Here is a 16,831-nt window from a genome sequence, read left to right as displayed (position 1 = left end):
TAACACCTCCGACAAGTGAAGGTAACAGTAACTAGAAAAGAGCTGATAACTTTCAAACGGCTGAACCGATTTTCTTGAATTATAGCTAAGAACACTGTCAATCAAGCCTTTCAAACAAACAAAAAAAAAAACCAAATTAAAATCGGTTCATTAGTTTAGGAGCTACGATGCCACAAACAGATACACAGATACACACGTCAAACTTATAAAACGCCTGTTTATGGTTCGGGGGTTAAAAAAAGGCCTTAGTTTGGATAACTCGAAGTCACGGACGTGGACAAATACCTAATTGAAAACAGCTGATTCATACCAATTGCGTATGTAGATCATTTACGCCACGCAAGCGGTGTGCCATGTCTCATACAGTTCGATACATTGCTACGTCTACGCTTACGCAGCCGGTGTATTTCAGCTTTTAATCTATACTAATATTATAAAGAGGAAACCTTTGTATTTTTGTATGTTTGTATTGAATAGGCTCAAAAACTGGACTGGACCGATTTCAAAATTTCTTTTACCATTACTTAGAGGGATTCTTCCGAATCCGTATAGGCTATATTTTATCCCGGAAAATAGATAGGATTTTTCGTGGTAGTGTCCACCCGTGCGAAGCCGGGGCGGGTCGCTAGTTGTATAGAAAGGCTAAAGCGCTGCAGCGCTTAAGTATTCATTTGTGTGGAGGTGTGTTGAACCAGCACGTAGGACTTCCAACGTGCCTCCAACAGAACAAAAGGTGAGAGGCCTGGCCGTGACGTCATGCGCCCATGATTTAATATTATGAAACTATTTTATTTATTTACTAGTTGTGCCCGCGACTTCGTTCGCGTGGAATAGTGACTTTTCGGGCAGCATATTTTGAATTACATATACCGTCGTTTGGGTAGCTAAAAATTATATTATAATTATATAATTATACTATTTCCTCTCATTTATTTATTTTTCCCATTTTATCCTATTTTTTAATATTTATTAATATTAAAAAATATTTAGCAATATTAATTATTAATTATACTATATTAATATTATAAATGCGAAAGTGTGTCTGTCTGCTACGCTTTCACGGCTCAACCGCTGAACCGATTTTAATGAAATTTTGTACAGACTTAGGATACATTCCGGGGAAGGACATAGGCTACTTTTTATCCCGAAAAAACAAACAGTTCCCGCGGGATTCCTAAATACTCATCCGCTTGATCGATTTGTATGAAATTTGGTACCGAGTTTTGGGTAAGGTCTGACGAAATCACAAACACAATCTTTATGATAAATTATTATACTTTTATTTCATATTTAAATTTATTAACTTTTACATTTGTGTCAAATAAATGTTGTTCCTCTTACGTTAGTATATTTCCGAATGTCGTCGTTTTAAAACCACTCTTACAGGTAACCTCTCCACGTTTATTAGCCACTCCCCTTTTTATCTTATCGTTATCGGCCAATCCAAATTGTACAATGAATAAACTTAGTGACTAATATACAAATCATCAAGCTCGTTTAACAAATCATCTAAGTAATAAAGATGTTTTCATCTTATATATTGATTACAAATATTATCCTTTATTATGCTACAATTCATCAACTAAAAACTATAAGAATTTTATATACAGTACGTTTATCGATCAGATGTTGAACAACTTCAGCCAATCAATGACGCCTTCTAATATGATGTTATGATTTGTTATGATTTGAGTGGCGCCAACTATCTAATCAGTAACTTCTATACGTTTATAGATAATTAAGATGGGCCAAGCTTACAGCTCGGCCATCCTGTTTTAAGCGAGTCTCATCGCTTTTAAAAAAAAAATTAAAACTTAAGTAACATGTAAACTTCACAACCAAAATGACAAAGACTTAGTTCAACAAAACAAAAAAAAATTAAGATAGTAATTAATTAAATTAATATTCTTGCTAACCTTAACTAGAAGGAATATACAGTTTTATTGATACATTGGTATTGATTATGATTGCAACTTAATTTTAGAGCACTCGCAGCAACCCTTTCCATCCGATATAATTAGAAAATAGCAGATAAACTCAATTCAATTCCAAACTATTTACCCTCGCAACTTTACCTGCCAGTCTACAGTAGCACTCAAATTTAGCCTTTAATCTAAAATTCATTTTTCTGTTCTCTTCCGCTAATATTAAAATAAAAAGATGCAGACACTCTAAATTTATAAATAATTTTTCAAAAATCATAAAGATATCAAAAATTGCGAGACCAGTAGCAACTAAAGGAGGCCTCCATTTAATCAAAGAAGGTAGGTACATGCATAAAGTCCGAAGTATCAATTATAACTCACAAGCCAATATTTTACAGGAACACTCAATAGAGATTTGGGGATGAGCATGTAAAACTAATTACTAAAAACTACTTTAAAGGGTTTCAAGTATCTCAAAATAAATTGTTAAAAGTTCTGTTCCAACTAGACTCTCCTTCCCACTAAAGAATTATATAAGAAAACTGATGAACTATATTATATAAGTCAATTATACAAATTCAAAATATGTCTATTTGTTAGGAAAATACTATTAAAGTCCGTACATACACGCATCACTTTAAAGCTAAATCTCATAAATATGGTACACAAAACGAACATACCTATTATGCTACAATTACATAAAGCTAGGACTAATTATGGTATGTAAACTACCTAGCTCTACTACATAATGTACTTGCCGAAACTCATACTGGAGGAAAAATCTTTTACAAAGTTTAAAGTTTAATCAAACAGTGTCAAACACCATAGATATCTTAGCTAGATGTAGGTATAGTTTGTTAACGAATATAACGTGTTTTGACTTTTTATATTATTGTATAGTCACCATACCTTTAAAGATTATGTTTTCTTCTATATTTATATTTAGAATCGGGAGCGATTCTTAATATGAATATGTGTAAGTGAACTTCTTGTCCTTTTGATAAAATAAACTCTCTAAACTTAAAGTTAATCGCCGCCAGTTCTCGATTTAAATCACAAAACATTTTCATACACTTTCAACGCAATAGTTTTACGCACATATTTTCTTCTTCCCTTCTTATTGGAAAATCGCGGATTCCGAGCCTTGGCGCGTCTCTCTTCTACCGGGATACATATATGATTGTCCTTATTTCCCTCCAGATCCAAATTTTTAATGACCCTTATCCTAGGGTCTTTTCCCTCCAGATCCAAATTTTTAATGACCCTTATCCTAGGGTCCACCTCCTTCCTCCTATAGGACTTTTTGTCCATAGCCCGTAACCTCGGGGCTTTTCCATCCTTTCCTTCCTTGGGACTTTGTGTCCCTGACCCATACCTAGTTTTGGGTCATCCTTTCCCTCATTTGTTCATTTCCAACATCCTTGGATCCTGCAAACATAAAACACTTTGAGTAGACCGTTCATTTAATTTTGTTTCATAAGCATCCATCATAATACAATCCGACCTAAGAGAAGTAATTTTACTTGGTAACCTAGAAAACCTATTATCATTATTATAATTTAGTTTTCTCCAGTTCCGTACCCCTCGAAGGGTGCCTACGAGACCCTATTTTCTAAACCTCTGCTCTCCGTCCGTCTGTCCGTCTGCACGTGCGTCACGGCCCGAACCGCGAACGGCGTATCGTGAACCGTGATAGATAGAGAGTTGAAAGGAACGTGATTACGGATGTATGAAAATCCTATGCCTGGTTGCTTCCAATTCAAACTTTTTCTTTTAATGCAGATTACGCTTCCCATATTTCTTACAATTACCTATTGTTTTTTTTTCTAGCAAAATCCACATTCTGAAGTACTAATGGACAATGTTAAACAAACGCCAGGGTACAGTAGTTGCGTCACTTGTGCCTCTTAACCATATAATATCTACATGCAAAAAGAATCTTTGATTTATAATTTCACATGATACTTATATATTTTATTTTAGCCATAATATGCACCATATGGCGTACTTTGTCGTTTCGAGTAACATAAGCAGAACTACCAAATTCGACCCTGGGAACGACACAGTCGCGACTCGCCGCCGAATGATACCTATTAGTTTATCATTAATTCCTTTTCATAGAGAAAAGCGATATCAACATAATAGCAGGAAAAAAATGAAATAAATATTCCGTTCGATACATCTCTATTCTCTACGACATCAAAATCTCTATCACAAGCTGATCGATCATAAAGATTAGAAGAAAGTAGGTACCTTATACATTATTTTATATGTTAACCGTAATGACCCGCATTTGTTCGATTTCCCTTTATTCGTTTCGTAAAAGATTCATCCTCGTACGTCCATCATCATCATCATCGTCATCTACATCGTCATCATCATAAGGTCACTGTTGAACATAAACCTTCCCTAGTAAGCACCACACGTACTGTCCTCAGCCTTCCTCATTCAACCCCTGGTTCCTATTGATACAAACCACTAAACCCCCCCCCATCAAACGTGTACCTATCTACATCCATCCATCATACCCAAATGCCGTGCTGGTTGATGTGATGAGCGACAAAGTGTTAACCTCTTCAATACGTCATGGAACTGTAGGAATAGCCATGGAAGACCTCCAAACCGAACGTTGATATTTTGTGTAAGTGGTCCCACGAGTCAAAAAAAATATTCTTGTCCATAAAGGAACAAGCCACGATATAGATTCTTCTATCGGAACTTAAATATTCCAATCACTGCATGTATTCCAACTAATCAGTTTGCTACTGTATATTTGAAGTTGATAATAAATAAAAATGTTAGCTTAATTAAATTCCTATGATAATTCGATTTTTGGTGCATCAACCAGCTTCACCTATTATGTAAAATTAAATATATATATTTTTTTTTAAATTACCGGCTGTACATTTTAAGCTAACCTAAGCAAAATATACTTTCTTACTAATAACTTAATCTTAAAAATTTTCAAGAGGATCCTTCCGCCTCAAATTAACTCAATGATAAAAATGAACAGGAAACTTTAAATGTTGTAAAATCCAGCCAATGCTTCGTACCTTGCCTTATTAATCCAATAGGTACTTCTTTGGATTTTGTCAAAACAAAATACTTTTACTTGTTGAGTGTATAATAAATAAATAATGTAATAAATCAATTAACTGTTAAAGCTAATAACTTTTACAGAAAGCGAACCTCATGATATCTCTTATGAGTTTTAAGCGTAAAATTACCACGCCGAAAACAAAACATGAGCTGACAGTATTCTTATTTGATATACGTAATCCAGTAATACTATATCTATCTACATAATTCGTAAATATGTATGTATAGTTTGTAAGTTACTATTTCACTTTATGCTGTTTCAATGCTTTAAGTTATTATTTTTATCTTTGTCTCATTTTTTTAGTTTAGCCTCATTCTATTTTTAAACTTACTATTTCGCTATAATATTTACAAGTAACCTCATCGAAGACTACACGGTCTTCTGATAACCCAACAAGCATTTATCCAACAGCTATCGCTTTCACCCGAACGGAGGTTCCCTGAAATATACTGAGATAACAATACCTAGTCGACACATGGATGTACAAGAGCGGCAACAAGCTATGACCTCCTCTAGTCATAACTATATCTTTATGATTGTAACATTTCAAACAGTGAAAGTATGTATAAACGATTTCGTCCATAGGACATGCGCTCTAAAGAATGTTAATATAATTATCAGCAACTAAAAGCTTGAAGAAACTAATAGGTACAACTTGTCTTTGAAGTATGAAAATATGCACATTTATCAAGTATACCAGTCCATCAAACATTAAAGTACGCATTTATAAAATGATAACTCACTTATTAATCAAGATAACTACCTGTTTATCAAACCTACCCTACCAAATATAAATAACTACTCACCAAATGTAATACTTTATAACTTAAGTAAAAATATGAAACAAATGTGCATCAACCACATACATACACTCTTCAAATTCATCCATTTATCAAAATGTTATATAACATAACCATTCACCAAATCCATTATATACTTAGTTCATTAAATCGTTTAGTCAAACTTTACTCCACTTGCCACGATTGCAAATTTTCCAAAATAATCAGCCGCAAACATTGCAGCTCATCTCACTTGATAATGCATCCCTCCCTCAGAAAAACAGGCATTAGGAATGTCTTTCCAAGACGCGCGAGAGACAGCCACCGTGGCTTTTCGCGAGATTTAATCCAAATTGAACTAATGCCTAAATAAATGATTTAATTAGAGGGCGATTGCTTTTGCAACCTCTAACCGTCCAATCAAACACCGAAAGTATTCAATAATCCGAGACGTAAATAAAAACCCGTCAGAACACCGTATTTATAAAAACAGAGACAAGAAAAAGATTCCTCCTCGCAATAGATCGCGTGACATCCAACAAGTGAATTATCGACTTTATTACACAACTTATCCTCAACATGTTTTACATCATTTCCTACAATTGAAATCTTTCTATTTTAAATACCCTAACTACAACTTCATAATCCAACCAAAAATCAAACTAGATTTATCCCTCGGTCCCACATCTTTAATGCTTTTTTTTTTTTTCTGTTTGGGTAACTAAAACAAAAAAAAATATATACTCATGTTATAAAACGTTGTCAAAGCTTTCCTGAACGCGCTAAATAAGCAAAAACATAAAATCAGGCGAAATGCCAGACCAGCCGAAAACCCTTCAATGCTTAATCATCCTAAAAAAAAAATTATGATCAATATTCATATTATTATCATGAGATACTACCGGCGCTCCTAAGCGAAATTTATAAGGCACCGCATTTCGATTTTATCAAATAGACTGATCAATTTCGAGAGCACAACAAACGTGGTTTCCTGAGAGTTTTGTTAACTAAATGCATATCGAAACTGAACTATCGCGAAGCGAGTCAAGCGAGCGTGAATTTTTTTTAAAATATATTTCTGGGATAATGTCATGCCACAAACGCGAGCGTAGTGCAAAGATATTTGCCTAAAATTTCTTGCGTACAACAAAGAAAATAGTATTTTGGTAGTAGGTACTTATTATCGCGCCCTGCCCTAAGGGCAGTACTGTAGGTATATTACCATTAAAAAAAAACTTACTCTAATTTTAATAGAACATTTGCCAGGAATTTAACCCGCCAAGCGATGTTATTCCAATAAAAACAAAATCATATTGCATTTAAATGCGGCAGTACACAGTTAATTGCGTGAATACAGGTAAAAAAAAAACCCCGCTGCCCATATACTATACCTACCTACTACTCGTAGTACTCAAATTATTGTGCCAGTATTAAAAGTAAATTAGCTGTTATCTAGCGTGGTAGACTACGGCCTAAACCCTTCTCATTCTGTGAGGAGGCACTTGTTGCTCAGTAGTGGGCCGGCCATGGGTTGTTCATGGTGAGCTGTTATCAGCAAAGTTATGTTTGAAACTCAAACATTACGCGTTTCAAGTGGTAAAAATAGATAAATGAAAACATTTCTCCTCACTTTTGTAAAAAAAAACACTTATTTATGCACCCCGTATTTAAAACTATCTGACTACCTACCTACCATAATTTTAAATTTAGTTAAAGAATAACCAGATAAGATAAACCTACTTTTACACCCATTTTAGGATTTATATTTCTCAAAATGCTCAATTTATTAACCCTGGTCACTATTACTTTATTACAACGGATCACCTTCATTTTTATCAATTAACATTTTATATCCCCAATCACTCAGTAACCATTACAAGTAGAGGCGGATTATTTCACTGGCAGGCGTAAAACGAAAAGCTATTTCATGTAACTTTTTCTACCTTATCCCAAAGCGGTTTACAAAAAATAATAATTTCACAAAACAACATTCAAGATGCCCAATGAGTGCTGTGTGATAATATCGCGTCACTGTGTGCTAGAAAAAGGAAAACATCTATCTATACAATGAATGCAGCAAACGATTGAACCTAAATCCAGAAATTCACCTTCCGTAAAACAAAACCACTAGGTATGTGAAAATAAATCCCTATCGTAACTCTTAACCAAACTAATTCGGCACACGATTACAAGTGTGAAGATTGAAATACCACGTTCCGTGAGATATTCACCTGTGAAATCATTTAATGAGAAATAAAACCCCGGCAGGACATAGTAGATACATCCTGAAAACTATTTAAAAGTAACAATAACGCCCATCATTAAGTAAACCACACTTTTTATATTGTTTAACACTATGTTCACTATCTATTCCATTGTACCCACGATACAGGATAACCTAGTGCGGGTACCACCAGAAACAGGAAAATTGTACAAGACTGTATTTTGTAAATAAACATTTTTCATTTTTCATTGTAAAATAAGCCTTCTAAATACCTCAATGTTATTTAAACCACAATTTGAAGGTCGATCGCATTTGTATAACCAATATACAAGATGAATTATAAACATGTGGGTAATTCTAGGTATCATAACGTTATATAATTTCCATTCCAACTCGGAGCAAAGCTTTTTAACAAAATGATAACTAAATGTAGAACAAACAAAACGAAAACCCACACAAATAAAAATAAAAAAAAAATTACCATTAATAGCTATCAATAAAAATAAAATCATGGAAAGATCCTACCCGTTTATCCAGAAATCCTTTGATGCCATGACTAGGTACTTTGATATATTGAGGCCCAAATATTGGCCTTGTGCTCCAAAATGTCTGTGGTCTACTAGACCTCCACTTCTTTCTCGTTCCTCTGTATATTTCCACTTGTTTCTCTGAGTCGTGAGCGTGACAAGAAAATATTATATTTTCTTGATGTCCCTCTTCTGACCTTTTGGGTAAGGTCTGACGAAATCACAAACACAATCTTTATGATAAATTATTATACTTTTATTTCATATTTAAATTTATTAACTTTTACATTTGTGTCAAATAAATGTTGTTCCTCTTACGTTAGTATATTTCCGAATGTCGTCGTTTTAAAACCACTCTTACAGGTAACCTCTCCACGTTTATTAGCCACTCCCCTTTTTATCTTATCGTTATCGGCCAATCCAAATTGTACAATGAATAAACTTAGTGACTAATATACAAATCATCAAGCTCGTTTAACAAATCATCTAAGTAATAAAGATGTTTTCATCTTATATATTGATTACAAATATTATCCTTTATTATGCTACAATTCATCAACTAAAAACTATAAGAATTTTATATACAGTACGTTTATCGATCAGATGTTGAACAACTTCAGCCAATCAATGACGCCTTCTAATATGATGTTATGATTTGTTATGATTTGAGTGGCGCCAACTATCTAATCAGTAACTTCTATACGTTTATAGATAATTAAGATGGGCCAAGCTTACACGAGGTAGTTTGCGTCCCTGTTATTGACATAGGCAACTTTTTATCCCGGAATATCAAACAGTTCCCACGGGATTTCTAAAAACCTAAATCCACGCGGATGAAGTCGCGGGCATCCTCTAGTTTTATAATAAGTTAATAAGACAGCCTGGTCTGGTGGACACAGAAAAGCAAGAATCCACAGATGAAGAGAGTCAACAAGAAAAAGATAGAACGGAAACGAAGCAGCGTGTAAAACGAAATAAGAAGATTAGGAAACGAAATAAGAATAATACGAAAACAGGAAGCAGTGGTGAAGAGAAGAAAGAAAGTAATATAGGTATGTCCATGGATGAGTGTGATGATGAAAACAAAGGCAATGAGAAGAACAAATTCGAGAGAAAAAAAAGGTAGCATAAATTATATGAAATTAATTCAAAAATTGAAAGAGATATATTTGTCGGACTGCACTTTCGAAGAAAAGATTAAAGCATTGATTGGTTTAATTATTGAGGAGATTATGAAGTATATTTCGGTTTGGTTTGGGGATAATGACATCTGCACTTGGCTGCTTTCTAAATCAAATTATGGATAGTGAGAAAGACTTATTTTGTTAGATTAAGAATTTTGTTGTATTATTGTATTTAATTAGATTATAATAGGGCTGACATGTACTTACTTTTAAATGTATCAAAGCCCTTAAATAAATAAAGAAAAAAAAAATAAGTTGAATCACTTTAACCCTGAAGTTTCCAAAAAAAATCGTTCCTATCGATCGATCGATCCTGTGGTGATCTTCATTATCAAACAACAGAAAAAAAACGGGACCCTATTACTAAGACTCCGCTGTATGTCTGTCAGCGGGCTGTATCTCGTGAACCGTATTAAACATTCAAAATTTAAAATCTTTTATTGTATCATATTTTGTTCTATCTTTACCTTTTATTTTTATTTATTTTTCTTTTTGTATTTGTATAATAATTAATCATCTAGTTCGTGTAAGTGGCTCTGCCGTTCAATTAGATGTAAAATAAAATAAATAAATAAATTGTGCAGAGAGTTGAAATTTTCACGGCATGTGTTGCTATAACAACAAATAATAAGAATTTCAAAATGACCGCCATGAATAAAAAAATGTTATTTCTTACTAGCTGATGCCCGCGACTTCGTTCGCGTGGATGTAGGTTTTTAAAAATCCCGTGGGAACTCTTTGATTTTCCGGGATAAAAAGTAGCCTATGTGCTAATTCAGGGTATAATCTATCTCCATTCTAAATTTCAGCCCAATCCGTCCAGTAGTTTTTGTGTGAAGGAGTAACAAACATACACACACACACACACAAACACACACACACACACACACACATACAAACTTTCGCCTTTATAATATTAGTGTGATACGATGTTACGGAACTCTTCGTGTGCGAGTCCGACTCACTCTTGGCCTATTTTTTCCTTATCTTGAAGAAAAGATAAGCAAGTAGATTCTCGATGAAATGCGTATAAGAGGCGCACTATACGTATTTTTGACATAAGCAATTAATACCTACCATATTGCGTCGCTTACGTGTTTCTTTGAAACGGTTTGCGCGAATTTTATCTTTTAACAGAGCTCTCTCACTCCATAGATATTATCGTAGTTCCAATTTCATTTGAATATGAAGCAACCAAAGTCCATGAAATTTTGCAGACATATTCTAGAAACTAATATCTGTGCCTGTGGTGTTTTAGATTTAAATATATGTAGTTTTAAAATTACAGGGGCTCAAAGATTTGTATGTGAATTTTTAAGACCGCGTGACTTTGAAACCGAATATTTTAACAGAAATCTGGAAAACCACAGGCATAGATATTAGTTTCTAGAATATGTCTGCAAAATTTCACGAACTTTGGTTGCTTAGTATTCAAATGAAATCGGAACTACGTTTGTATGGAGCGAGTGACGGAGAGACTCCTCTTAAGCAAAATTTGATGCTTTGGAAATGCAAGATTTTTTCAGGGGTTTTTTTGATAAATAACTAGCTAACTAATGCCCTCGTCACCATTAACGTTAATGGTAGGTACTATGTTAGAAACCGTGCCGCAAGTGCCAACAACAGCTGTAAGTTTCAATACAATCTGATGAACGATGCGCGAACGCAAAGGTAACGAACAGACAAACATAAAATTTTATAAATGAGAAGATTAGCTGACTGGGGACTTCATTTACATTGAATGTAAATGTTATGTAAATATCTTGAAAATAAGGCAAAGATGGCGGAATAAATAAATTATATAAAGCAAATATACCTACAGACTTATTAGTCTGTACTCTGTAGGTATATTTGCATTATTACGCGCAATGTGACTGTTTTTAGGGTTCCGTACCCAATGGGTAAAAACGGAGCCCTATTAATGTAACTTTGCTGTCTGTCTGTCTCATATATCAGGCAGTGGCGTAGCTACGTAACCAAGGGCCCTGGTTCAAAAATGGGGCTCCACTGCTATCTAAACTGGTTAGGTTTTATCAGACATTAAATATACAAATACTTTTAAAATGCTGAGCTACTTTACGAGTATCAACAACCCACAGAAAGAATTTAGGGGAATTCCCTAGGTTTTTTTCTCTCGTGTGGCAATTCCCTAGGTATAACTTTCGGATATCTCTCAATTGAGTTGCCATGATTAAAGTCGGAATGCAACCTGTAGTATTTATTTTGAAAATGGGAATAAAATAGAAATTTTCAAAAGTTCAGTTCGGTTGAGATTTTCTGGTAAAGATACGAGGGCCCACTGCCCCGCATAGCCCCTAGGTAGCTACGCCACTGGTCACAGGTCTCTAGCTCGTAGACGAAATGAGTTACAAATCTGGTATTTGGTGTAAAACGTTGACCCGAACCCAAATATTGAATAAATAATTCAATTAAATTATTTTTCAGGAGGGTATCCCATACATGAAAAAGGAGCCGGCTGTGACGATCACGAAAATCAAAATGCCTTCAAAATGATATGGAATCAGAGTATCGACGAAACACCTAGAATCCAGAGTCTTATTATTAAAAACATTTTCTAGGTTTATTTATCTGTGATCAAAAGCTGACATTGACAGCATTGACTTTGACAGTTGACAGATAAATAAAAACACGGATTTTCTGAATTTTCCCTGCATTTTGCGTAATTTTGCGCTTTCAACGAATTTATCAAGTATTTTATTATTCTTCCACTAAAATAAATTAAAACAATGACGAAAACAGCCGACAATGTGAACCCCAACGTGTACGATACGTATTCAGAGCGCGAAATAACCTCGAACGAACTAGATGAAGACGTAGTCGATGAGATAGATCGAAGAGAGGTGTTTGATTTGATACGCAATATCAATGACCCTGAGCATCCCCTAACCCTAGAGGAGTTAAGGGTAGTGGAGGAAGGCAATATATTCGTGGACAATAAGAAGAATGTGGTCAATGTGTATTTTACGCCTACTATACCACATTGCAGCATGGCCACTTTAATAGGTAGGAATTTTATAGAATAGAATAAAATTTATTCGTTGAAACCGACACATAAACATAGTATTACAAATAATGACGCTTATACAAAACTAAAAAAATAATCATAAAAAAAAATATAAAACTTAAAAACTAAGTTAACTTAAACAGTGTATTATGTATGTACTATGTGTCGTGCCAACGAAAGGGCCCGAACTCAGCTTGATGTTGTGGATACACAATGTACCCACAACGCTGGTATTCTGTTCGGGCCCACTTCACTTCATTTTCTTCACTTATCATCATCAACATCAACCCATCGCCGGGGCACTACTGAGCACGGGTCTCTTAGAATGAAAAGGATTAAGCCATAGTACACCACACTGGCTTAGTGTGGATTAGTAGACTTCACACACCTTTGAGAACATTATGTGGAACTCTCAGGTATGCATATTGCAGGTATACTCACGATGTTTTCCTTCACTGTTAAAACAAGTGATTTTCAATTACTGCCTAAAATGCACATCCTACAAACTCCTGACTACCTAATAGGGGGTGGATGTCCTTACCAATATGTTATTAAGCCTGAAGGATGCAGTTTATCTCTGCACCAAGTAGGTAATCCCCATAACTTGGTCTATGTGGATTTCTGGTTTTTAAAAACGTGTTCGGGGACAAAAAGCCCCTCTCTATCTCTGCAATGTAAGCTATCTCTACCAAATTTCGTCAAAATCAGTTACAACAGATGGCCTGTAAAAAGCTAGTGGACAGACACACACTCTTCTTTCTTTTCTTTCTTCTCTCTGGGTTGGTTTCCACACTTAAATGTTTCACTGTTGTGCATGTGTTACCCCTCTCCGTCAAAATCTTCACTCCAGCCATCCAAGCTCACTCCAGAAGCCAAGTAGACCGTCAAAGTTACCGAGGGCTAGACAGACACTCTTTCATATCACACTAATATTATAAAGGTGAAAGTTTGTATGTGTGTGTGTGTGTGTATGTTTGTTACTCCTTCACGCAAAAACTACTGGACGGATTTGAGTGAAATTTGAAATGGAGATAGATAATATCCAGGATTAGCACATAGGCTACTTTTTATCTCGGAAAATTAAAGAGTTCCTATGGGATTTAAAAAAAAAATATAGATCCACTCAGACAGTCGCGGGTATCATCTAGTTTATAAAATTGGTATAGATTAGTACAGAGTGAAATGTATTGAATACTAGCTGATGCCTGTGGCTTTGCCCGCGTGGATTTAGGTTTTTCGAAATCCCGTGGAAACTCTTTGATTTTCCGGGATAAAAAGTAGCCTATGTGCTAATCCAGGATATTATCTATCTCCATTCCAAATTTCAGCCAAATCAGTCTGGTAGTTTTTGCGTGAAGGAGTAACAAACATACACACACACACACACATACAAACTTTCGGCTTTATAATATTAGTGTGATTTTCTTCCTCAGGTTTGTCTATCAGAGTCCAGCTGCTCAGAGCTCTACCAAGCCGCTTCAAGGTCACCGTAGAAGTGTCCGAGGGTACGCACATGTCGGAGCATGCGGTCAACAAGCAACTGGCTGATAAGGAGCGAGTCGCGGCCGCTTTGGAGAACAACAACTTGGTGCAAATCATCAACCAGTGTGTTGTCAACTCATAATATATTAACTTCTATACAAGAGAGGTTAATATAGAGCTTTCTCTGTTACTCAATCCCATATAAATGACAAAGACAAAAAAGTCAGTATGCATTAACCAATTTTAGTGGCATACTAACTTGTTTCCGTGGATAGGTACGGTAAGCATAGGCTCATTTGTGATTGTCTTTGTCATTTGTATGGGATTACGTAACAGAGATAGCCCTATATTAACTTCTCTCCGTGGTTTTATTTAAGTATTTCATGTACGGTAGAGGTGTCCGAGGGTACGCACATGTCGGAGCATGCGGTCAACAAGCAACTGGCTGATAAGGAGCGAGTAGCGGCCGCTTTGGAGAACAACAACTTGGTGCAAATCATCAACCAGTGTGTTGTCAACTCATAATATTTTAACTTCTATATGAGAGAGAGGTTAATATAGGGCTCTCTCTGTTAAGCTCTGGTTTCCTCCAAAAGCGGTGCCATCATGTAGCGGCCTTAATACAGCGGTGAATGACGTCACTAGAGCGTTGTCTATGTAAACAATATGGCGCGGTTTCCTAGATAACGGTAATTGATACCGTAACGTCAAAAAGCGGTACCGCCATTTGCATGACGGCCGTCTTGTCGGTGTCGAAGTGTCTGTCAACGTTTTTTTCATGTAGCGGTGAAGGTATTTTCAAGCGTAATATTAATTTTCGTGTCATTTTAAAATATTTATTGTTCAAAATGAGTTTCATCAACTGGACCAGCGAGGATGATGAAATTTTAATTGATTTTGTGCGGGTTCATGATGTGCTAGTTAATGTAAAACATAAAGACTACAGACAGTCGCAGATGAAGCAAAAATTATGGTGTGAAGTCGGGGAAATTTTAAATAAAACAAATACCTATGTTTAATAGAAATTATATACTTAATAAATAAAACAGATATGTACCTAGTCCTTATTTAATATTATAAATGTGAAAGTATGTTTGTTTGTTTGTTTGCAAAAATACCTAGTACAGTATTGAAATTTCAAAAGCACCTTCGGTAGTCCGAGCTTTGTATAAATCACTCTTCTCCGTACGATTATTTTCGTCTTCTGATGATTGTTCATCTTCCAAATATACTAGTAACGCTAAATCAAGTTCGTCCATTTTCAACCATTGACACGTACTTTGTGGTCTGTTCACCGTAATAAAACGGTCAATGCAGTTTCTAACATTCCACATGTTTACGGCCGTCTTTTTGAGGTCATCATATTGCGTCCGTTTAAAAACGGCATCGCTTTTGGAGGAAACCATAGCTTAACTCAATCCCATATAAATGACAAAGGCAAAAAATTCAGTATGCGTTAACCATTTTTAGTGACATACTAGACATGCCAACTTGTTTCCGTAGATAGAGTAGTACAGAGAACAACAACTTGGTGCAAATCATCAACCAGTGTGTTGTCAACTCATAATGCTGCTGAGTAGTGCTAGTTTTAGTACAGTGAGTGAATACTTTATCCACAGAAAGAAGTTAATATGTCACTCAAAATGGTTAACCTCCACTCACCTGTTCTCTTTGTCAGTTGTGTGGGATTACTTACAACAGAGAGAACCCTATATTAACTTCTCTCCGTAGTTAGGCTCAGATTTATAGAGCGCACTTTGACTTAGCTTAGACTTAAGACACTGTTAAAACGAGACAGCGTTATATCACTGGCATAAATCTGTCTCGTTTTAACTGAAACTTAAGTCTGAGCAAAGTCAAAGGACGCTCTATAGGTTTCAGCATTAGAGTTTCATACTATGCTCTATCCAAGAGAGAAGGCAATATATGGCTCTCTCTGTTACTTAATCCCATGTAAAAGACAAAAAGTCACTATGCATTAACCAATTTTAATGACATACTAACTTGTTTGCTTTAACGGTGAAGGAAAACATCGTGAGGAAACCTGCATGCCTGAGAGTTCTCCATGTTCTCAAAGGTGTGTGAAGTCTGCCAATCCGCATTGGGCCAGCGTGGCAGACTATGGCCTAAACCCTTCTCATTCTGAGAGGAGATCCGTACTCAGTAGTGGGCCGGAAATGGGTTGATCATGTCACTAACTTGTTTCCATGGATAAGTACGGTAAGCATAGGCTCATTTGTGATTGTCTTTTTCATTTGTATGGGATTACGTAACAGAGACAGCCATACATTAACTTCTCTCCGTGGTTTTAGTGAAGTATTTCATCTAGAAAACTTGTGCGTCGCACACTTCCGCGCGTTGAAGATTCGAACGAGTCGACGTGGGGAGGTGTGAGAGGTTTCCTTAGATTTCCTATGCAGAATTCTAAAATTCGTTTCGCTCGACTCATTCGACGCGTTCGGCTCGGATATGTGTGCGTCCACCTTAACGTGTTGACTATCGGCGAAATTATCACGATAATTATGGCGTTGTCGGGCATTGACGTTAACCTTAATGGCCCGAGCATTAAGTTGCCTTCAAACTAG

The 16,831-nt window shown here is 35.6% G+C and overlaps 2 protein-coding genes across 5 annotated transcripts in view; one reads left to right on the top strand and one right to left on the bottom strand.

Moving 5' to 3' along the window:
- Positions 1-6,304: 6,304 nt before the first annotated feature.
- The window catches only part of LOC123879674 (gelsolin-like), a 31,998-nt gene continuing 21,471 nt past the window's right edge, over positions 6,305-16,831 (bottom strand). The window contains exon 20 of the mRNA XM_045927539.1: positions 6,305-6,314. The gene's annotated coding sequence lies outside the window, so the exon portion shown is untranslated. The remainder of the gene's footprint in view (positions 6,315-16,831) is intronic.
- LOC123879723 (MIP18 family protein galla-2-like) lies at positions 12,387-16,343 on the top strand. Of its 4 annotated transcripts, none has more exons than XM_045927627.1 (4): positions 12,387-12,763; positions 14,198-14,259; positions 14,643-14,735; positions 15,778-16,343. In XM_045927627.1, exons 1-4 carry the CDS (start codon positions 12,487-12,489, stop codon positions 15,811-15,813), a joined length of 468 nt encoding a protein of 155 aa, XP_045783583.1. In that variant the 5' UTR covers positions 12,387-12,486; the 3' UTR covers positions 15,814-16,343. The 4 variants fall into 4 exon arrangements, with proteins under 4 accessions (XP_045783583.1, XP_045783582.1, XP_045783581.1 ...); XM_045927626.1 differs by having other exon boundaries at positions 14,643-14,820; positions 15,659-16,340; XM_045927625.1 differs by lacking the exon at positions 14,643-14,735 and adding an exon at positions 14,796-14,820 and having other exon boundaries at positions 14,198-14,412; positions 15,659-16,339.

The sequence above is a fragment of the Maniola jurtina genome, chromosome 28, assembly GCF_905333055.1.
Source record: "Maniola jurtina chromosome 28, ilManJurt1.1, whole genome shotgun sequence".
Classification (NCBI taxonomy): Eukaryota; Metazoa; Arthropoda; class Insecta; order Lepidoptera; family Nymphalidae; genus Maniola; species Maniola jurtina.
This window is presented reverse-complemented; position numbering and strand designations above follow the sequence as displayed.

Coding starts and splice junctions, on each gene's coding strand:
- LOC123879723 (XM_045927627.1), top strand. CDS start 12,487: ATGACGAAAACAGCCGACAATGTGAACCCCAACGTGTACGATACGTAT. Junction 12,764..14,197: donor CAGCATGGCCACTTTAATAG/GTAGGAATTTTA, acceptor TTTCTTCCTCAG/GTTTGTCTATCAGAGTCCAG. Junction 14,736..15,777: donor CTTTGGAGAACAACAACTTG/GTGCAAATCATC, acceptor AACAACAACTTG/GTGCAAATCATCAACCAGTG.